The sequence below is a fragment of the Ovis canadensis genome, chromosome 8, assembly GCF_042477335.2.
Source record: "Ovis canadensis isolate MfBH-ARS-UI-01 breed Bighorn chromosome 8, ARS-UI_OviCan_v2, whole genome shotgun sequence".
Classification (NCBI taxonomy): domain Eukaryota; kingdom Metazoa; phylum Chordata; class Mammalia; order Artiodactyla; family Bovidae; genus Ovis; species Ovis canadensis.
This window is the reverse complement of record NC_091252.1, coordinates 81,129,869-81,154,113: the sequence shown is the minus strand read 5'-3', so window position 1 is coordinate 81,154,113 and position 24,245 is coordinate 81,129,869. Positions and strand designations below refer to the sequence as shown.

Sequence of the window (24,245 nt, the reverse complement as noted above, 5' to 3'; positions counted from 1 at the left end):
AGCAGGAGAAGGTGCCGACACGGGTTGAGATGGTTGGATGGCCTCACCAACTCAATGGACATGAGTTGGAGTAAACTCCGGGAGTTAGTCATGGACAGGGAAGCCTCGCGTTCTGCAGTCCACGGGTCACAGAGTTGGGACACGACTGGGCAACTGAACTGAACTGGGCCCTATCAGCCTGCAGGAAGGCCTGCTCACCTAAGATTCAGTGACAGCTGCCCCATTTTCTAAATATGACCTACGGGGAAGACTGCTGCACCCAGAATTAAGGGATCTGGGTTGCTTATCCTACAATTAAAGTAGTCACTTTAAATTGGGTCTGTTTCTTGAATTCCAAAACTGCGTGCCTAGGATTTCGTTCAGGAATACAAGCTTCTAAAATCGAACAAGATTTGGTAGACTTGCGGGGCAGAAGTCACGTGTAGCCCAGCTGGAACCCCCTCCCCACCCCCGCGCCCCCCGCAAGCTGAACGCGCGGAACCCAGCGATTTCTGACTCCAGACCACACCCTCCTGCCACGTCCCTTCCGGGGAGGAGGGCGAGTGACGGTGGGAGCTCAGCGTGCGCGTCCCCGGCTGGCTCGGCGCGCGCGTCTCCGCCCGACTTGCCACAGATCCGGAGTCTGGGCCGGGTGGGCGGGGCACAGCGGAGAAGAGCGGAGCGGGGCGGGGCGCGCGGAGAGGACCGGCGCCGGGAGAGGACGCCGAGGAGGAGAGAAAAGCCGGCGGCCCGGTGGGGCAGAGGGGCGAGCAGGAGGCGGGTTGCACGGGGGTGTGGGGCGCTGAGTGGCGCCGGGACAGCGGGGAGCAGCTGAGCACGGCGGCCGCGGCAGCTGGGATTTGGGCCGCGGTTCGGCCGGGCCGGCCGGTGAGTGTCGGGGGCAGACTGCCCGGGAGGCTGGCGCGGCCCGGGCTGTGCCCGGGGGCAGAGGCGGCGGCCGAGCCGGAGGCGCCGTTGCGGCGGGCGGGCCCGGCCGGGCCTGGGGCGGAGTAAACACGGCCTCGCGGGGACCCCGCGAGTCCCAGGCCGGGTCCTGGCGGCGAGAGGGCGGCGGCGGCTTGGCCTCCGCGCCCAGCCCGCTGCCCGGCCGGCCCTGGAGGCTGCCGGCAAATGGCGCCTCAGACCCCGTGGGCCGACCCCTCGGTGCCACCCGGGCTCGCGGGTCTGTGGGTGAGGGTAGGTGGGGGAGAAGCCAGAGTTAAACTTAGGAAGCCCTAAGATCCTCGAAAACCCGGCTTCTCTTCCCTTTTGCAGATTAGAAACTTGCTTTGTTTGGGGACAGACGGGTTAAAGTAATACTGAGAGGCATCGCCGACTGTCTCCACGGGATGAGTGAACTTGGTAACTTTTCCATTCATGGAAGTGAGAGGATCTTAGTATTAGCCTCAGCCCTCGTTAAAGAGAAATATCCTGATTTTATAGGTCTGAGGGATATGACCATTTCCAAGTTGTTTGTGTCCTGTCTCCTGGAAGTGCATTGCTGGGAAGGGAGCATAGCGTGCACGTTGAATTCAAAGTAATCTCATTTGAGCGCGTTTTTTTACGCGTGTATTTAGAGAATAGAGCCAGAACAACGTGTTGTTTATCGTGGTTCTAGTACTCCATTCCCTCCTCTCCCTGTGTCTTGTTTTTGTTTCTGAGCCCTGTCGTAAGTCTTGGATAAAAGATGCTTGGGAAGGAATTGACCTTTTATTCCATAATTGCTTTGTTGACTTGGATCCAAGATGAAGTTATTTATGGGCATTCTGGTTTCAGTGTAGATTAACTTAAAACTTTACATACAAAACCCCAAGCTTTCTAAGCTTTTAATTTCTATTTGCTACAGTTCAATCCATTTTTGTGTCCGTTAGAGTCCTAGAAATTCTATTAACACATTTTGCGTGTCCTCATATTTTTTAAGCTTTTCCAGAGTTGTTGACGGCCAAGAGGGAAGAGAGTAGCATAAAATATAAGATGAGGGTTTTCCTAAGGGTTCAGGTTTTCAGTTTACAGTTTTCGCTGAATCATGTTCATTATGCTTAGTCACTGTTTCTTACTACAGAAGTTTAATTGGGGATAACATGATGTTTTGCTAACTTTTTAAATTGCTAATTTCTTTTTATTTAGTATTTTAATGCGGTGACATAGCTCTTTGTGTATGTGTGATTCTGGAAATATTAGTGGGTGGAGTTTTGAGAGTGTTATCAGAGAACTGAAGTTTCGGATATAGGCAAACTTTTATGTATTCCAAGTGTACTAGGTATTTAATTTCAATCCAGTACTTTTGTATGGCTAGCATTGGAGATTTTTTTTTAAGCTATTAAAGAAAAATAATACATATTTTGAGATACTGTATATAGTTAGAGAGGTGCTTTAAGGTCACCGAAATAGGTCTTGTTTCATGTGTGTTTACTATTTGATAGATTGTGTTAATAAAATGTGGCTTTTAATGGCATAAGCCTTATGCTACTCCAGGTGGTTTTGGTAATTCTTGTAACTAAGTTACCATGACTGCTTGTTTCATTAAAAGAAGTTAGCACATGCTGTGAAATGACATGGTATTTGTAGAATTTATTAATATTCAAGTCTTCAGTCAAAAGGCTATAAAATATTATTTAATTTCAAATTTATTTTTGATGAAATAAGTGAGATTGGCTTTGGACTAGTGGTTTTTACACTATAGGTAGCTCAATAATTAAATACAAGATAAGCATACCTCAAACACAACCCAGTCTTTGAAAATCTTTTTCCAAAAAGGTTTGTCTGTTTTTTTTTAAGAGTGAATAATGTTAGCATTAGATCCTCATATGATTGTTTTTAATAAACTTTATAAGTATAAATGACCTGATATGGAAATATATATATAGATAAAATTTTGTGCATGTGTGTGTCTGTTGTGTAAAGTGAAGTTCATCTGTCTTCTGAGCAATACATGTTTGTGTTGTACTGGACATGCTAATAATTACATTCAGCCTTTGTAGAGTACTAGGTTGTTTTCACAGTAGAGTAACTGCATCACGGTCACAAAGCTGAGTCCTTGGAAGCCCATTCCCCTGTGCCATGCTGCCCGTTGTAATAAGTTGAGTTCCACCATTCTGGTGGATTATTTTTATCCGAGTATCAACTCAAATAGATTCTGGTATGAAATTAAAGATTAATATTTGTTACTTTAATTTCTGATGTAAGTCTATAGTAATTTCTTTCGTTTATTTAGTGGAGAACAATTTCAAGTAGTTAGGACTTTCACTTTGAGATCAGTTACCTATGACCATATTTAGAAATGCAAGATTTATGTTTTGATTATATCATAACTGGAAGGGTAGAAACTTGAAAACAAAATTCCACATAATTAGGTCATCATTCTATTAAAAAAAGTCAGAACCAAAATTTAATAAAAGAATGTATACTGTGTAACCAGTTTAGCCATTTTGAACTCATCAGTAGGCCAGGTAGTTTGAGATGGGAGTTTAATGATCTTGGATTTTTCAGTCTTGGCTAGTCATCCCAGCCCCCTTTTTTATACCAGTAAAATAAAATATCCAATTAAAGTTATGTTTTTATTATGGCCTTTAAAACTGAGCACACCTGATTAGTAAATCAGCAGCAGTGTTTGTATTTATTGTGCAGCAGCACCTCTGACTAGGCAATAAGCATGAGACTCTCTCTGGAGGAGTCAGAACTGATTGCTAAATATGAAATTTCAGTCATAGACCTACTGGTTAACTAATGAGTAAGTCTGTCTATAGTTCTATTTCAGCCTTTCATTGAAGCAACATTTTATTGTCTCAGTGGAATTTTTTTAATCTAATATCATTCAGTTCAGTCACTCAGTCATGTCCGACTCTTTGCAATCCCATGGACTGCAGCACGCCATTATTCCCTGCCCATCACTAACTCCCAGAGCTTGCTCAAACTCATGTCCATTGAGTTGGTGATGCCATCCAACCATCTCATCCTCTGTCATTCCTTTCTCCTCCTGCCTTCTGTCTTTCCCAGCATCAGAGTCTTTTCCAGTGAGTCAGTTCTTCACATCAGGTGGCCAAAGTATTGGAACTTCAGCATCAGACCTTCCAGTGAATATTCAGGACTGCTTTCCTTTAGGATGGTCTGGTTTGATCTTCTTGCAGTCCAAGGGACTCTCAAAAGAGTCTTCTCCAACACCACAGTTCAGAAGCATCAATTCTTTGGTACTCAGCTTTCTTTATGGTCCAACTCTCGCATCCATACATGACTACTGGAAAAACCATAGCTTTAACTATACGGACCTTTGTCAGTAAAGGTCTGATATCATATTGCTTGTAATATTAAGGAAGTAGACTGATGCCACTTCCTTTCCTCACCCTCTACGTACTCAGTCACCTGCACACATGTGGACACCTCAATCTGTGCTATTCTTTTTGAATTGCATCCGTGTATAGTCAGTAACCTGTAACCAGACTGCAGGATTCATTAAAAAGTTAAAGAAAATATACAGTTAAACATTTCCTTCTGTGCCTTGTATTATTATTATTATTTTAAACAATGGAAGGTTGAAATTAATTTTCTTTGATTTATTTTTCCCTTTGAGTTGCTTTTTTTGATGGACAATTTAGCTTATTCCACATATAATGCCTGGAACATATGCCCTAGATACTCAGTAAATATTTGAATACTTTTGACTTTTTATAGAAGGTACAATGAGGTAATTTTTAATTTTGAGTCAATCTGGTTGACTAATAGTAGATTTATAAAGTATGTTTTTATGATGTATGTAGCTTTCCATGGATCAAGAATTGTTTTGGAATCCATTGGTTATTTCTTATACTATAATAATTTTGCTCATATTAATAAACAAGTCTCTAAACAAGGCACAATCTTGAATACAAGGAACACTGGAGATCCCCTGGAGAAGGAAATGGAAACCCACTCCAGAATTCTTGCCTGGGAAATCCCATGGACAGAGAAGCGTGGTGGACTACAGTCCATGGGGTCACAAAAGAGTCAGGCATGACTTAGTGACTAAACAGCAAGAGCAGCATGACTAGTATTACCAAGGAAAAATGCAGTGTGTAATGAACACATGAGTATATGGAATCCGTGTCATACCTTGCCTTTGGGTATGTGGAAAAGTACCATTTAAGCTGATAAAGATTTGAGACAACAGGAAAGGGGGGAGAGAGGGAGTGTGTGTGTGTGTGTGTATATGTGTGTGTCTGTATCTGTGTCTGTCTGTCTTTGAGTCAGAGGCACACCTTAAGATCAGCCTGAGGCAGCACATTGTGTTGAATATTTGGATGACTTGATTTAGCATATTTTAAAATCATGCTAATTTGCAATTCTTTCTTTATCTATTGCCTTATGTATTGTCGTGAATTTGGAAAAATAATTCTTTTTTGAAGGCAATATCTTTATGTCTAGAAATAGCCTTAAATAAAAAGATCTCATTTCATTGTATGGGCAAATGCCATGTCTTAAAATTGTTTTTATGGATTACTTGTCAGCCACTTGGATTATGAGTTGGCCTAGAATTTCTGTTGGAGAACATCGAAACTATTGTAAAGCATTTAATCATTTATAATATTTTGCAGTCTAATGAAACTTTTTTCAGTCATTCAACTTTAAGTGTAAATAGATATGTTATTTGGAAGATTACGATTCTGTTTTAGAGTTTTTAAAAAACTTAATATTGAGGAGTTTTAAATTAAGCTCATCTTGAGCTTGAAGCTCAGTTGTAGCAATATATTTTCTGCCGGACCTGCTGTGTCACTGTTCAACTGATAAATCAGGGATCGGCATTTTAAACTTGTTTCATAGAATTCCTGAGCAATTGTGAAATATTTTTAGGAGGCATATTTAATTTGATAATAGCGATTTTGAAAGAGGATGGATCTGAAAGTTTTAAATTCTGAAAGAATACCCAAGAATACTCTTTGGGTATTGTCTAGTACATTCTTAAAAATCTTATTTCTTAAGATATTTAATTGTAAAATGGACTCAAACTCGATTGCTTCTTTGTATAACTGTTTTGAGTAAACAGCTCAGTTTACAAACAGTAAATTTGTACATTTATATTGAGCAGTACATATGTAAGTTTTTTAAAAAATAATTTAGTAAAACACTAATGTTCAAAGCAAAGTAATGTGCTATTATAATTAGAAAGGACCAAAAAGACTTTCTTGACCTTAATATATTTAATTGTAAAATGGACTCAAACTTGATTGCTTCTTTGTATAACTGTTTTGAGTAAACAGCTCAGTTTACAAACAGTAAATTTGTACATTTATATTGAGCAGTACATATGTAAGTTTTTAAAAAAATAATTTAGTAAAACACTAATGTTCAAAGCAAAGTAATGTGCTATTATAATTAGAAAGGACCAAAAAGACTTTCTTGATCACAAGAGTGATTAAGTGCTGGGATAAACTACAAGCAAAGCAAAGTTGTGTAACCTCCATTCCTCAAACAACATTTTAAAATTGAATCACTGGTTACTGAAGTGCTGTGTTATTTTCTTAAACTTTAGTAAGTAAGCATATCTGTTTTTGTCCATATATATTGATCAGATACAGATTGCAGTCCTAGCTCTGCCGCTTACTAGGTAGATGACCTTGGCTAAGTCACAGCCTTTCTGTACCTCAGTTTTCTCTGGGCTGTTACAAGGATTAAGTGACATTAACATGGTATATATTAATACCAAGAAGGATAGAGTACCTAGTTAATGTTCCTTTTTCCTTTAAGCTTACTTCAATAAATAATAAATGTTATGGACTTATTGCTGTGGATACTTTTATTTATTATTTTTTTAAACATTTGTCCGAAGGAGGAATAGTGTGGAGGAGTCTATTTATTTTGAACCTTGAGAGCCTTCTACTTTTGCCTTTTAAAGTTGTTGCTATTATGCCTTAACTCAGTTGTTTGTAACAGTTGCTATTTTAAACACATCTGAATTAAGGGATGTTTTGAGATGTGTTCTGTCTGGTGTGGTCATGTGATGTGCATGTAACATAAAGTGTTCCTACTAGTTCTGAGAGCACTGGTCACTTCTGTTGGAACTGCTTGTATTTTTAGGTTTCTCTCTTAGTAACAGTCAAGTTTATAACCTTCAGCATGTGAGATGAACTCAGTCTGGTTGTTGCAAAATAAGAAAGCTGCAGCTGTTTCCACAATCTAATCACTCAGTAAAACTTGTCTTCTTATTAAAGTTTCTCTGCATAAGTTACAGATGTCATCATTAGCCTGTCATCTGTTCTATTTTGACCCCTTTAGCAGTATATCTTTAATTTATAGGTCATTTCCTTGGCTTTAAATTTTATAGGGATAAATATTCATAAGTATTCATAATTTGTAATTTTAAAAAGCATTTTAAAATGCAGGTTTGTTGATAAATGTGTGCCTCGTTTTCTTCTGTCCCTGGCAGCAGTGCATACCATAATATCAACTCAGAACTTTGCTGCTTAATCACCAAAGCTCTGTCAATGGTAGACTTTTGCTATTTGAGTTTGAGGAAAATTAAGTCTGTCTTAGAGACAGATAGCAATCTGGGAAATAACTATTTTACATTAGCCACCTAGATGTAAGATTGAATTTATGGAAAACAATATTGAAAGAGCTAGCAATCTCTTATGCACGAAAGTGAAGAAAATAGGCTAAAAATTGGCTTCTTATCCAGAAAATTATTAATTTAATTTGGGGAATTTTGAGGTGAGTTACCTGTGCCATATGCAAGTGGAAGTATATAGTAAGTAAGTAGCTGTGGAGATCTGAAGTTTGGACGAGGGATCTGGGCAGGAGGTACAGATAAGTTTTCAGCATATAAGTGGCAGTTGAAGCTTTTGAGAAATTGAGAGCACCCTGGGAGAATGTATAGATTGAACCAGAAATAACATCAATCCTTGAAGAAGAGAAATATTTTAGAAGAAAAGATTAAGGAATAACCAGAGATAGGGGAAAAAGCAGGGAAATGTGAGATCATAGAAACTAAAGAAAGATAGTAGTTCGGAAAGGAGGAGGAATTAGTCAACAAAATGATGTAATGGCTAAAAAGATGAGTGTGGAAAAAAATGCCCTTTGAATTTAGCACTGAGAATCTTCATGCAGTGGTTTTAGTGAGTGGTTGTAAAAATAAAGCCACATTAGAGGGCTGAAGAGTACATGGGACGTTAACAGGGCTTGTTTATTTGTTGTTTTTCTTTTGAAAGCTTGAGTGAATAGGAACAAAGTAGTAGCAAAAGGAAGATACTGCTTTATTACTTAGGGTTTAAAGATGAAATAGCCTTCTAAGGTTTTGCTGCTAATAGGAACAAGCCATTAAAGAAGTTGAAGATTTATAGAAAAGAAGACATTGAACAGGCTTAGTAATTATGATTTAAATCGGTGCATTGTGGCAGTGCCTTCTCTTCTTTGTGTATAAAACTTGTCTTGATAAAAGCAGGAAAGACCGTTAGTTATCTGTAATCCTTTCATGTTATTTTATGGATGCTATTTCTTTGCTTAAAATCCTCAGTGATTTCTAACTACTTGAGGTCTGAACTCCTTAGAATAGCATACAGTGCACTTTCCATGATCTGCCTTATTCCTGTCCGGCCGCATCTCTCACAGGAACTTTGCATGTCACCTGTGAGCCAACAACACTGGGAAACCTGAGGGTCCCTCGGCGGGTTTGCCAGTTTTTGCGTTCTGTATTTGCATATGCTGTTGCTTCAGCACTGAATACCCTTCTTCCTTTCTAACCCTACCCTCCTATGATTAAGACTCCTCATCTTTCAAGACCGCTGTGAATTCTCTACTCTCTTCCCATATTAATTATTTTCTCTGTCATATTAGTCATATTAAAAAGTGGCATGGTTTTACTTTCATCTCTGACCCTGTGCTGTAGCTCCTTGGGAAGCGGCACTGTGTCTCCTAATTATTGCCATACCAAACACAGGGTCTGGTACGTGGCAGTTACACAATAAATAAGTGTTGAATAAATGAATGGAAACCATGGCCCTCAGAAGTAAGTGGTTTGCCCACTGTCACAGAACTGGAGCTAGAACTTACATTTTTTGGTTAAGTGCCCTCTGTGTTTTATTAATAATAAGGCTTACTCTCTTGATTTGTTTTAGAATTTCTTAAGGCATACGTAGAAGGAGAGGTCAGTAGCTGAAATCTGAAGTGAATTGATGTATTTAGAAAGAATATAAAGAAAACTTCTAATCAGATTCTAGTTAAATATTTTCATGAAATTCAAATTATTCTGTTTCAGGAATATGATGAGGTCTGTGTAATGTGGGGGTACATCATAATCAGTTTAAGTAAAGTGTAAAAAGATACAAGTATTCTCTGAAATCTCGAAGTTAAATATGCATTAATTTGTTTTTGACATTAATTTATACACTACATAATATACTAGAATTTAAGTATTATATTTTGAAACGTTTGGCCTTTTGAGCAGATTGTTGCATGTTATGTAAAAATGAATTTTTGACTTCTTGAATTGATGTTCTTAAGTTGGTTCAAGATGGATCAATTATATGTAAAATAAACTCATTAAATATGTTTATTTTATATATTTCATTCTCATGTAAGCCAATATACCTTCATGATTTGATTTTTATTCTTAAAACATTGTTTTAAAAATCAGCCACTTTTTGCCTAACATCTTATTTCTTTTCCATCTCAATAACCAGAGCTGAACTGGCCATCATGGAGGAGGAGCTGCAGCATTCGCACTGCGTTAATTGTGTCAGTAGACGATGTATGACAAGACCAGAGCCTGGGATTTCCTGTGACTTGATTGGTTGTCCATTGGTTTGTGGAGCAGTTTTCCATGGATGTAAGGCTGATGAGCATCGACTTCTATGTCCATTTGAACGAGTGCCTTGCTTAAATAGTGACTTTGGATGTCCATTTACAATGGCTCGAAATAAAGTTGCTGAACATCTAGAAATGTGTCCTGCAAGTGTGGTGTGCTGTACAATGGAATGGAACCGATGGCCAGTTAGTTATGCAGACCGGAAATCATATGAAAATCTAAGCAGAGATGTTGATGAAGTGGCACAATTAGATATGGCCTTGGCCCTTCAAGACCAGCGGATGCTCTTAGAATCTCTTAAAGTAGCCACCATGATGTCAAAAGCAACTGATAAAGTGTCAGAACCTAGAGAACAGATCTCAGTTAAACCAAGTGTCTCAGAAATACCACATACTAATGGTTTGGTGTCTGTTGATGAAGAATCTTATGGTGCACTGTATCAAGCTACTGTTGAAACAACCCGAAGTTTGGCTGCTGCTTTAGATATTCTGAATACTGCTACAAGAGACATTGGCATGTTAAGTACGAGTCTTTGTGCTTCCCCAAATGAAATGAATGAAGAGCAAAATGCCAGAGAAAGCTTACAGAATAGAAACCCGAAAGACCAGGACCATCTTTATGAGGATGAGATGGGAGCAGTAGGTGGGATTGACCATAAGGACGCAAGTCAGAGTGCCCAGTTGGAACAAAATGGCTCAAGTGATTTATTGTGTGACTTGGATGCCAGTTCTTACGGCACTCCTGCTCTTTGTAATGGCTTTCCTTTGGAAGATATATGTGCACAGGTCATTGAGCAGAACCAGGATTTACGTACTGACTCAAAACAAAGTAACTTAACAAATGGAGAATGTGTAGCATCAGATGGCTCTTCAGAACCTTCTAGTTCACTTTTAGTAGCAGCACAAATTAGGGAAGTAATACCACCTGATGCTTTGCCTAATGGCACAGTTCAGCATATCCTCATGCCAGATGATGATGAAGACTTGTGTTGGAAAAAGGTAGACTTAGGGGACCTACGGAATGTGGATGTCTTATCTTTCAGTCACCCTCCTTCATTCAAATTTCTTTCGAATTCATGTTGGTCTAAACCAAAGGAAGATAAAGCAGTAGATACATCAGATTTGGAAGTTGCGGAAGATCCAATGGGTCTCCAGGGAATAGATCTAATCACAGCAGCATTACTGTTTTGTCTAGGAGATTCTCCAGGTGGGAGAGGTATATCTGATAGTCGAATGGCTGATGTTTATCACGTTGACTTTGGGACTCAGACTTTTTCACTTCCATCTGCCATTTTAGCTACAAATACAATGGTTGGGGAAATAGCTTCAGCTTCAGCTTGTGATCATGCCAACCCACAGCTTTCAAATCCAAGCCCTTTTCAGACACTGGGGCTGGACTTAGTATTGGAATGTGTTGCTAGGTACCAGCCCAAGCAGCGTCCAATGTTTACATTTGTTTGTGGACAATTATTTAGAAGAAAAGAATTTTCATCGCATTTTAAGAATGTGCATGGTGACATTCATGCTGGACTCAACGGCTGGATGGAACAGAGGTGTCCTCTAGCATATTATGGTTGTACCTATTCACAGCGTAGATTTTGTCCGTCAACACAAGGAGCAAAGATTATACATGACCACCATTTGCGGTCATTTGGAGTTCAGCCGTCTGTATCCACAGTGTTAGTAGAGCCTGCTAGAAACTGTGTGCTGGGTTTACATAGTGACCATCTAAGTAGTCTTCCTTTTGAAGTCCTGCAACATATTGCAGGGTTTCTCGATGGCTTCAGCTTATGCCAGCTCTCATGTGTATCCAAGTTAATGAGGGATGTATGTGGCAGTCTTCTCCAGTCTCGCGGAATGGTCATACTTCAGTGGGGGAAAAAGAAGTATCCAGAAGGAAATTCGTCATGGCAGATCAAAGAAAAGGTTGGTGTCATTTAATTGTATCAATTCCTTATTTGACATATAATAGGCACTTAATAATGTTGTTGCTGTGAAATTGATCATCCTTGTTGTGAAATTGCGTGCGTGCATGCTAAGTTGCTTTAGTCATGTCCATCTCTTTGCAACCCTGTGGACTATAGCCTGCCAGGCTCCTCTGTCCATGGGATTCTCCAAGCAAGAATACTGGAGTGGGTTGCTATGCCCTCCTCCAGGGGATCTTCCGACCCAGGGATCAAACCCATGTCTTAATGTTTCCTGCATTGACAGGCAGATTCTTTACCACTAATGCCACCTGGGAAGCCCATTGTGAAATTGACCATCCTTAAAAATAATTCAGTATGATGACAAACTTTTTTATAAAGATAATAACAATGTGAATACATTGTTAGTCATAATCACATATTTACTGCAGACATCCTAGAACTAGATTCTAATGTCGTATGACAGAGGCCACTTGTAGTTCTGCAGTTGAGGGGTTCTGTACCTACTCACTTCTGAAACAACTCCCTTTGCTTGAGTCCATATTAACCACCTTCTTTCTAATTTGGGCTCCATCTGAAACATTTGTGCCGGGGTACAGCCCCCTGGATCCAGGGTGATTCGAAGGTGGGGATGGAGTCGGCATCCTTGGAAATAACTTATTTAATTACAGATAGAGAAGGATTAGAAAATTAGCAGAGAAAAAGAGGCTGAATAACTTGGTTCACATGGAATACCAATCACCACCTACGTAGGCCGCAAGCGTCTTCCCATTCTCCCGAAGGAGAGGAGGCGCTGAGGCCCCCCCCCACCCCGGTCCGATCTTAGAAGCCCAGGCAAAATAGCAGACTTGGTGGGTACCCATGCACCAGATGGGAATTCGGCCAGAAAAACGGAGAGCAAGAAAGAAGCAACATGGGGGAATCAGTCTTTCCGGAAACTGATCCGATTTCTTTATTTTGGGGTTTGCTTAAATACCTTTTGTTACACATAGGGATGAATACAGAGTCACACGGGGGTCAGCAGTCCTGACCTTTATCAAAATCAGGTGCTTCACATAAATGTATAAAAAAAAGGTCTTAGGGGTTTTACATCATCTTCTGGCTGTGAGACCTGGTGACATTTTACTACCCTTTCTTTCTGATAACCAAAAAACTTATTTTTTCCAAGGGTGTTTTTTCTTAAACCAGGCACCACCCTCCAAATAAAGTTGCATTCCTATAGGGTGAGGGTGTAGTGAGTTACAATCAAGAAAGGAATTTATTTAACCCAAGGTTAACATGATTAATCTTAAAGGTTAATACTTATTTCTCCTATATGCTAGTTATATTCATTATAAGGGCAGGGAATATGGAGATTTAGCAGCAAACATCAGCCCAACAAATGAAAATCCTTTCACCAATGCTCCCCTTAAGATCTATTTAGTCTTAAGATAGTGATGAAGTTACATTTTTACATACCAAGGACACAGTGATTTATAACAAAGTACAGTGATCTATTACAAAAGAGAAAATTCATTAACTCAAAAAGTCTGGTATTGCTAACCTTAAAAACTACTATATTTCCTTTTCTATATTCCAAATACATTGATTAATATATTCCCAGGTGCCTAAGGATATGGAGGCCTGGCGGCAATCATTGACTCAACAATGATAAAAGCCCTATGCTAATTAAGACTCTCAAAATACTCCAAACTCTCTGTGCTGTTTATGGTTGATAGGTTGTCACACAAGCTAGTCTGTCAGCAGAGAGGTTTGACCTGAGACACCCTTGTCACACCCAGGGCAGGGAATTAGCAGTAACTATTGGCACAATAAATGAAAAACCCTTCACCAATATAATTCCTAATCAACCCACTATACTATACTAATAATTTTCTAACTTCTCAAAAGAGTCTGTATTTAGAAAGTTTTAAAGCATCTTGTGCCTCTCATGGTTGGGAGGCTGTACAATCACATGTGGCCGGACGAACCCACTCAGGCAGGCTAGAGAACCTTCAGAGGAGTCCTTAAGTTGAAACACTCTTGTCATGCCCAGGAATTTTTATTGACTTTGAACTGCACGTTTACTCCTTCTCCAAGAGAACCGGTGGGGAACAGCCCCCCATAAAGTCAGAGGTGTAGGTGAGAGCATGAAACAGTAAAGTAGATAGACTCTGTTTTTGGGGGTAGATGCTCAGGAACAGGGGGTTTCCTGAGGCTTGATCACGCCTTTGCGTAAGCCAAGCCTCCTTCCTCATGACCTTTGCCATGGGCGGAGTTCCTCACGCTGGCCCCCGGCACATTAGCACTGTAGGACTATGGAGGAATCAAGAAGAAGGTTTCTTTTTAATTGCTTGCAGTTGGCAGCTTCTGTACATTCTTAGCCCTTTCTTTCTTAGAAGTTGGTTGTTACAAGTAAAACTTAAATAAGGAGACATGAAAAAAACATTTACTACTAGCAGGTGACCAGTGGAGTATTTGGGGTATTGTTGTTCAGTCCCTAAGTTGCATCTGACACATTGCAGCCCCATGGACTGCAGCAGGCCAGGCTTCCCTGTCCTTCACTGTTTCCCAGAGTTTGCCCAAATTCATGTCCATTGAGTCTGTGATGCCATCCAACCATCTCATCCTCTGCTGCCCCCTTCTCCTTTTGCCTTCAGTCTTTCCCAGCATCAGTATCTTTTCCAGTGAGTTATCTCTTCGCATCAAGTGGCCAAAGTATTGGGGCTTTGGTATCAGTCCTTCCAATGAGTATTCAGGGTTGATTCCCTTTAGGGTTGACTAGTTAGGTCGTCTTGCAGTCAAAGGGACTCAAGAGTCTTCTGTATCACCACAGTTTGACGGTGTCAATTTGGGATATAGAAAACAAAATGCATGGATGTGGAGATGGCTTGAAGTGAAATAAGGGCAGTAGCATTTGTTATTGGTGCAGACTGTGGGTTTAGCATGGAACAAGGGTGTGTTGCAGATTGGAAGCTTGACCAGGAGATTTAGGCAGGTCTGGGAACAAAGCCTAGCTCCACCATTTTCCTTGTGTGATATCTTATTTTTGCCAGCTTCTGTTTGAGGCACTGTCCAGTAGAAACTAGAAGGCATTACAGCTGTCTTTGAAAGTGTTTTTTCATTTTAGAACATTTATAATATGAAACTGATTTCATAAAGTATAAAAAAATTTGATAACCTTCATATTGGTTGAACAGGGGTCATATTTCTGGGTACTTTGTTTTTACCACCCTTAGGTTTTCTCTTATTTTGACTCATTGCTCCAGGTTTTTTTTTTTTTTTCATTGCTCCAGTTTTTGAGAATTTTGCATCTGCTTCTGTGCTCTCCTGAAGCTTTGACCAGTAAATGCACACATTAATTATTTTATGTAGAAAATTTCATACTTGCTATGTATATGTGAGTATGTGTGTGTCTTCATTTACTACATGATTTTGTGTATTTCTGCCATTGGACTGGGACACTCAGAGCATGGTCCCTTTCTGTCCTTGCCCACTAGTATTGATCTATGAGGTGAAATATTTTCTGGGGATTCTGTCACTACAGAAAATGTCATCTACTCGTGGAGTTTAAATTGCCATCATTTATACAAATTACTTACATGTGTATATCCCTGGCCATTTTCTCCTCTGAATTCCAGGTCACTATATATAGGCACCTGCTAGACATCTCCATTTGATTATCTTCAGTAAACTCAGCATATCCAGCCTACTCCATTTCTCTACCCCTCTTAATCTCAGAAAGTTGCATTATCATCTCTTAAGTTGCCTAAACTAGGAATTTGGGAGTTAAGGTTAGCCCCTTTTTACCCTCCTTGTTTCCTTTTCCTGGTATTCCCACAGTCCGGTTGCTCCCCTTCTTCATGCCTCTCAAGCTTTTCTACTGCTATTTCCCTGGCTGGTCCCGCCTGTGGTTCTCTTCTGGGTTACTGTAGCAGCCACTTCCTTTCTGGGCTTCTCTTTCCAACTGAGTCCCTCTCCAACATATTGCCTGTAGAAGATGTAGAGTGGTAAATAATTTCTTGAATACAGTTCTTATGCTGTAGTGCTTAAAAACTTTTAAAATGTCTATCCATTGCCCTGGGTTAGGGGCAGATTCCTTAATGAAACATTTAAGAGTTTTCATAAGTTTGTCCTTACTTGCCTCTTCAGTTTCCTTTATATTCCAGCCATGGAATTTACTAGTAGTTGTTGAATGTTTTCTTCTTGCCTTAAGGTGTTTGAGTACACTGTCCCTGAAACCTCCATTTGAATGCTTGAAATGTATAGACAGTGTCCACTTTTATTAATTTATTTAATCTGCTGTCCCTATTTATGGATTAAAAAACTGGTTAAGTAACATGTCCTTGGATTCAGACCTGGGAAGCTGTTTCTGGAGCTTGTGATCCTCATCTCCTTGGTATATCCTGCTTATTCCTCAGATCTTATCTCGTCAAGAAAGCCTTCTCCGAAAGTTCTTAGGTGCATTTTTTCCCAGAAATGCATTGTTTATTGATATGGAATTAAGAACTGTTCATTTTACAAAAAGTTCTACAGAAATTTCCAGAAACATTTAACTTATATGCAGAAGAACTTGTATTCGTCAGTATTACTAAATGCCATTACTATTTATAAATAGTGAAAAGAAAAGGTTCTCTGCACAGTATCCTAGAGTGTTTTTTAGTATACTTCATATGGTGTCATGGAAATTTTTTTGGAGGAAAAACACTTGTATTATCAATATCTCCTATATACATAGTCCTTTGGGTAGGATGAAAATCTAGTACAGTGTATATTATTTTAGGAAGTGACTCTAAATGTTCTATAGAAATTAAAAATTGCTTAATAAGCCAGGTTGGATGTGATTTTTTAATGCTAAGTTTTTTCCTTTTTGCTATTAGATTTCTTAAAGTCATAATGTCATAGAAGTTATCTTATAAATATTTAATAAAAAGATTTGTATCAAAATGAATTTTGTAGCAAGCCACTTGAAACTTACTTCTCATAACAGTTAGAAATGAATGTTTTAATTCTTATAAATTGACTGGTTTAAACCTGAAGTAGAGTTTTCTTCTAGGTATGGCGATTCAGTACCGCATTTTGTTCTGTCGATGAATGGAAGTTTGCTGACATCCTGAGCATGGCTGACCACCTGAAGAAGTGCAGTTACAACATTGTAGAGAAGCGGGAGGAAGCGATCCCACTGCCGTGTATGTGCGTGACGCGAGAACTCACTAAAGAGGGACGTTCACTTCGCTCAGTTTTAAAACCTGTACTTTAAAAAGTCAAATTCCACTTGCACATATGTGCAAGCTCCTAGTATAATTTCTTTGTAATATGTGACACTTTATTAATGTATTAAAGATTACAACTAGCTAAATTTATTGTCACTATGTATATAATGTTTTGAAGTGACATATATTTTTATAAAGTACTGATTAGTTGGGAAAAAGTTGCCTTAATATTTGAAATGTGTGAATTTTTTGGAACTTGCTGGACAGGGTGATTTAATTTTTAGCTACATAATTTTCAGAATTAGTATTTTTAATGGTGTGCATATTTTGGTTCTTACATTTTTTTGCTTCTTAAACTAACAAGATCCTGACCAATTTATTCCTCATTTTCTGTGGGTTACAACCCATGCATTCAAAAAGCAAAACTTTGATTCTGATTTTTACATCATAGGCTCTTCAGATAAAGCATTCAGTTGCTTAAGCACTGCATAAAAACATTATAAAATTTTTATTTTCTAGTGTTCCCCTTACATAATTGTTGATATGGAGATGATCTGTAATGTATACATAATATTTAAATCGTGAATGATGTGGATAAGGCCATTTGTCGTGTTTTAAAAAAAGTCCACAAAAATGTTGTCTCCTGTTGTGTTTACACCTCTCATACAGAGAGTTACCATTTGCAGCTTTTTTTGGTTAGATGCCACATCCAAAGACTCATGGCAAATGTTATGTGACAGGTTAAAGCAAAACAAAACAAAAAGCCTGTGAATTTAATTTGAAATTGTATATATTTGCTAGGAATTTGATATTTGGAGAGAAGACGATACAGTCGACCCTTCATATCTGCATATGCATGGATTCAATCGAAGGATGAAAAATATTTGGGAAAAAAAATTTCATGAAATTCCAAAAAACACAACTTGAATTTGCCACTCATCTTCAACTATTTACATAGCACTTACATTATATTTGGGCTTTCCTGGTGGCTCAGACAGTAAAGAATCTGCCTGCAATGCAGGAGACATGGTTTGATCCATGGATTGGGAAGATCCCCTGGAGAAGGAAATGGCCACCCACTCCAGTGTTCTTGCCTGGAGAATTCCATGGACAGAGGAGCCTGGCGGGCTACAGTCCATGGGGTCGCAAAGAGTCAGACATGACTGGGCGACTAACATTACACTACTACTACATTATATTTACAATTATTTACATGGTGTTTTCATTGCATTCAGTTCAATTGCTCAGTCTTGTCTGCTTCTGTGTGACCCTATAGACTGCAATGCATGCCAGGCTTCCCTGTCCATCACCAACTCCTGGAGCTTGCTAAAACTCAATGTCCATCGAGTCAGTGGTGCCATCTAACCATCTCATGCTCTGTCATCCCCTTCTCCTGCCTTCAATCTTTGCATTAGATACTGTTAATAGTTTAGAGATGATATAAAGTGTATGGGAGGTGTGCATGGGTTATGTGCAGATACTGTGCCATTTTATATGAAGCAGTTGAACATCTGTGAATTTTGGTACTGCAGGGAGTCCTGGATCCAATCTTCTGCAGACACCAAGGGACAACTGACTGTATGCCCCATTTTAAGTTTGAGTTGGGCATGTTCTGTGAATAAATTCCAGATATTCACAGTGCAGAGGGCTTAACTTTTTTCAGAAGTGTTTAAAATTTTTGCCTTTCGGTGTTTGTAAAAATCACAATTATGTTGTTTTAAGACATGTAAAAATGTGACATTTGCTGTCCTTTTAAGATGACAATCATAAACTGCAGAGAAGCCTGTCTTGGTTGACAATCTCTTTAAAACATTTCCAGGTTAGTATTCCATACACTTCTGTACCAAAAAAGTAAGAATTGCACCTTTATGTATAAATCAAAATTTAACAGAAATATCTTCAAAGACCTATTCTTGAGGTATTTTATTACAGTTTTCAAATTGATTTATGCTATCATTAACCTGATATGGTCAGTTTAAAAAATGAATATATCAATATTAAGAAATAAATGGCAAAGATGGGGACATGTACGTAAATAATTTAGGTAACTTCTGGCATTTGGTAGTCTGAAATGGTTACAAATTACTTTGTTATATATAAAATTTCAAAACTCTGTTTTGTCTTCTCTTCCTACATTTGTCCCTAAGAGTGCTCTATTGTTAACTAGATTCTTGATTCCCATATATGGCAATCGGGCTGGGAAGAGGCATTCTTTGGGCATTACAAAAGAATTCTGAATTGCTTAAAACCTGATTTGGTTGGATCAAGTCCTTATTACAGTTGAAAAATACAGCATTGAAGACTAATTAGTTGTTTTGCCTCACTTGTCATTTTAATTAGTAGAATACTTATTTCTCAGTGCTTAAACTATTGTTTTGAACTGTGAGATTTGAATTCCATAAACAGTCTCTTTATGTGAAAAAGTCAGAAGTAAGATATCAAATACTGTATAATATAATTCTGCCTCTTGAAGTTTTGCTGAAGAATATGTCTGGTTGGGATAGCACAAACATTAACTTTTTGTTTTATGGTTGTGCTTTTTAAAAATCCTTGTTCTTTTAAGTTTAGACTCCTTATTTTCACATTAGATCATGAGATATTTACCATTTTTCACCTTTTATTTTCTTTTACACATCTTTGGCTGTTTTCTTTTTGTTATGCCACCATATTTTGTTAAAATGTTTTCTTTGTGTAGTATTTGTTCAAGTTCTAATAAAATTAATATTTTCCTTTATATGGCTCAGTAACTTGAAAAAAACATTTAAATAAAATATTTATCCTTGTTTGACAAAGTTGAGACACAGTCATACTGTTTCTATAGTGCGATTTTCTGCATGTTATAGGAATTCCTTGATGATTATCATTGCTCACCCATGTTTTACTAGTGAACATTATTACTATTTTTATTTAATACGGAAAACTAAATAGTTAGCTTTACTCCGCCCCTTCAGTGTCTTCTTGAAAGTAGTCCCACCTGGGGCTGTTGAACGGCTGAAGAGTTTCTAGCAATAGTATTTTTCTAAAACTTGTAGTCGGAACAATCTGTCTAGCCTTTTAAGCATGAAAAGGTTTGTGTGTTGGCCAAGTATGTTGTCATTTGAGAAGTCTTTATTGATTCCTTAGTCTTTGCTAGCCAGAAAGATAAAGGCAAATATTAAGAAGGAGGGAAATACCTGAATTCACTTTTCTCCTCTGCCTTCGTCCCCAGAACTGCCTATTAGCTTAATCTCAACCTTTCTTTTCCCCTTTCTCCCTCCATCCTTGCCTCTTTCTCTGTCTCTCTCTTTCCCCACTCTCTGTCCCGCTTTCTCTCTCCCTCACTCCAGCTTCTGAGGTTCACAGATTACTTAAGAGTGGTGTTTCCCAAAGTGTGGTCCCTTGACCATCAGCATCACCTGGGAATTTGTTCAAAATGCAGATTTTTGGACCTCTTCACCGACTTACAGTATCTGAAACTCTGGTGTCGGAACTGGCAATCTTTTAACAAAGGCCTCCCCAGAGGATTCTGATGCATGGTAATGTGTGAGAATTTAAGGAAAGCCTGGGACATGCCCAGGCTTATCGTGAATAATACGTTGTTAGAACAGATACATGTGTGTATGTACCTACATGTATAATCCAAAATTAAGAGTAATAGTAATTTATTAGTATTACTTAAATGATTAAATTTAATGATATATGTTGTCTTAATCTTACAGCCATATGACAAATATTAATACGTTGGATACCATGATTGTTGGACATTTTTTTAAAAAGCTAGTATTTACTAGTATTTTAAATTTACTCTTATTACTAGTGTTTCACTAGTGTGTCTTCTGGTCAAAGTAAATTGCAGATTGTTTATTAGCGCTAACATTTAGCTTATCATTCATTCTCTTGTTTAGTGGTTGTAGGCTTTTGTGAACATATTAGATTTCTAGGATAAATGGGGTAGAAATAAAAAGATACTAGATTAAATTTGAAAAGAATTCTGTAGGAATTCTTTCAGTGCTATCAATAAGAGGTATTAAAAATTGGGTTTCTGATTTATCAGTAATACTGACTCTCTTTTGGTCTTTGACTCTGTGCTACATGTCCCAAGAATTTGAAGATTGGGATTCTTGCAGATTTGGTAGTTTACACAACTACACTGGTAATAGATTTTTAATTTCTGGCAATTTGTATGTAAGTGTTGGTGTTTAGAAGCAAAACATGATTTCGTGTTTTGCATCTCAGTCTAAAAAAAGTTTATTTTTTAAATTTTCTAAGGGATAGTTTTGGAAACATTAAAAAATATTTCATGCATGACACATCACACTGGAAGGTGATTAATTGGAACATGCAGAAGTGAGTGTCAAGAATTACAGTAGAAAGAAATCCCTCATTCTTTCACAAGGCTGTACAGAGCCTTCTGACGGAAATAATTTCTCTGATGTGTATTTAGCTGGTTATCTAAATGTAGCTCTTAGCAGTTTTGACAAGCCTGTGAGGCCCTGGAAGCAAGACTCTGTAAGTCATGCCTTTAATCAGTTTTATCAGTGACTCATCCATTGTGGTTAAAATAATTCAGTGATTTTTTTTTAATTTGATATAAATCTGATTTCCAAACAAAAAAGTTTCAGATGTACAAAGTAAAGGCCAACTAGTAAACTCCTTTTTAAGTAAAATGAAGGAAGAGGAAGAATGGTTTCCTTTACAGTCATCTTTTACACTGTTTTTCCTTGATTTAAAAGAACTAAGTAAGTTCAAAAGTTAAGACATTTCTTTTAAGTTACCATTGTATGGATTAAAAAACCTAGGTACTCAAAGTTTAGGTACTGATGAGTGTATTAGAGTGTTTGAGAGCAGTGTGTTCTGACACAGTTGTTTACAAATGCATAAAGAGAAGGGACATTCAAATGTAGGGAAATTATTTTGGAAAATATAGTTGCATAGAATATTTGATTCCTAACAAGTGTTTTAGAATGAGTTATTAGGTAATACCAAAAGGAAACAAAGTATTAATAGAAATCAAGTACAGAATGCTGCTCTGAAAATCCTTTGCAGAAATAGTCTTTTGCTGAGTTTTCAGGAGTATTTTGCTGCATCTGTGATTTGTAAAATTCTGTAAATGTATTGTTTATACATATATTTATTTGTGTATGAAATCTCCATAAATTGGCCAAGTAGATTTTAATAAGCAACATGTTGAGATATACTAATGGAGATACATCTTGAAGTGCTATTTTACCTTAGGACATTTCAAAACTGACATTTGGTATTCAGAATGTTCGACATTCCAATGTGTTAAGTGGGGAGTGACTTTTCATTAATAAACTACATAGAAATGAGTTACATACAAGGATGATACATGAACATGCTCTATAGAAATACAATAAAATTCATTGATGAATCCCCTATTTTATAAATTTTTATTTTTGACATGCTGTACTGAAGCATCTATTATTTACTATGAAGAAAAGCATTTTGGAAGCAAACTGACAGCAGAAGCAAGGGAAATCTGTTTCTTTCTCAGTAACACCAGTAGAATTTTAAGCATTCCCCAAATTGTATTATTAACCTGTTCGCTTGTAAATATGATAGGAAATGATCCTCCAATACCTGAGTTGTAGTAGTGGTGTTTAATTGTTTGTTTGAAAGAAATAAAACTGCATTTCTGTTGAACTCTTTTAAGACTAACCGACTAACCAGGTCAAATTGTCCTTTCTCAGTAAAAGCAAATTTATCAGGTTTAGTTTTTCCTTTTTTCTAACATAAATTATTAGAATTTTTTACTCAGATCTTCAAACAGGTAAATAGGTAGATACCTGTGTTGTTTCATCCTTGTGGAGGAACTGACTGGAGTTAGATAGCTTTCTATACCCCTTCCAGTCAGAGAGTAACACTATTAGATTATTATCCAGTGGTCTAATACAAGAACAGGAGCAATAATTTGTTCTCGCTCAAAAGATTAAAGTTGAAAAAAGAAGATCCTGCCTTTTGTTGTCCTACATTTTTTTTTTCCATCGAAGTCCTCCTTTCCACATTGTCATTGTTTCTTGTTTTATCCTATGACTTCAATTTTCTGATCAGGTGATCAAAAAACCCAGATTAAGCACACAGAGTTTTCAGAAACTTCTTTTGCTGATCAGCCTACGTTTTGTCACTTGGTCAAGAAAGTTCAGATTTGATAAAGTAACTTAGTTTCTTTTAAAGTCTTCTTTTAAAGCTCACAAGTTTGTAGGGTTGAAGAATTATCAGTATTCAAGTTTCATCACATTATTTGATTAAAAGAAGTCAAGTCATAGAAATAGAAACAATAATGGGTTACTACATCTGTTCAAGAGTAAAATTACCAAGTGAATATGTCAACTGGGATTTCTTTTATATCAACCAATAACTTTAAAAAGCTGTTAACCTATATCAGAGATTTGAAATGAATAGTATTGATTGCCTACAACATTCCAGTACTTTTATGATTAAAAACTCTGACATATGAAATGTTGCTTTAAATGATTAATAAATCACTGGATATGAATTCTAAAGGGTTTTATGCTGCATTTAAAATGTTGAAGATGTATTGTTCATCTGAGCGGCGTTTAAGTACCAGTCAATCCTGAAAACTTGAATTGCATTCTGAGAGGTAATTGCACTGACTCATTAACTTACCTCAGGTGTCATTTAGTTTCCAAAGTGTCTTCTTTTCTTCCTGATTTACATAATTTTCTTTATTTTAATTGCAAAAGGATATGGTATTTCTTGAAAAACATGCTAAGTGAAAGAAGCTATACACAAAAGGCTCCATGTTGTAGGATTCAATTCCATTTATATGAAATAATCCAGAATAGGCAAGTCCATTGAGAGATCAGATTAAGGGTTGTGCAGAGGGAAGAGCAGGAAGTGACTGCCTAATTGGGTACTGGTTTCCTTTCAGTAGTAAAAATATTCTAGGACAAAACAGTGTGGATCGCACAATGCTGTGAATGTACTAAATGCTACTAAACTGTTCATTTTAAAATGGTAAATTTATGTGTATTTTACCCCAGTGTTTTTAAAAAGAGGGAGTGTTTGCAAGTCATTACTAAAGCCAAAAAGTAAAGTGTTCTCAAGTGTGCATGCTCAAGCTGTGGTTTAGAATTAAATAACAGCGTTAGTAATGTAACACATTTATTCAGTTTAAAGTCCTGGTGAAATTCATGAAGTCCATCACAGAAGTACTGCTGACCGCAGCAGAAATAAAATTGTAATTCATCTTAATTATTCTTATATTTAAAGAACTGTTAACGGAGTATTGGTGTCCATGTTCATTTTTCACCTTTCACATTTTCTATTGATTCTTTGTGGCACAAATCAATCACACTTTTTTAAAGATCCATATATAAAATCATGCTTTGAAAAACTGTGTATAATTTTCATGGTC

At 37.7% G+C, this 24,245-nt stretch overlaps 1 protein-coding gene across 1 annotated transcript; it reads left to right on the top strand.

Moving 5' to 3' along the window:
- Nucleotides 1–582: 582 nt before the first annotated feature.
- FBXO30 (F-box protein 30) lies at nt 583–19,601 on the top strand. The gene is made up of 3 exons (XM_069599297.1): nt 583–867; nt 9,627–11,676; nt 16,711–19,601. The coding sequence occupies exons 2-3, from the start codon at nt 9,643–9,645 to the stop codon at nt 16,912–16,914; spliced, it is 2,238 nt and encodes a 745-aa protein (XP_069455398.1). The 5' UTR covers nt 583–867; nt 9,627–9,642; the 3' UTR covers nt 16,915–19,601.
- The last annotated feature ends 4,644 nt before the right edge of the window (nt 19,602–24,245 follow it).

Coding starts and splice junctions, on each gene's coding strand:
- FBXO30 (XM_069599297.1), top strand. CDS start 9,643: ATGGAGGAGGAGCTGCAGCATTCGCACTGCGTTAATTGTGTCAGTAGA. Junction 11,677..16,710: donor CATGGCAGATCAAAGAAAAG/GTTGGTGTCATT, acceptor GTTTTCTTCTAG/GTATGGCGATTCAGTACCGC.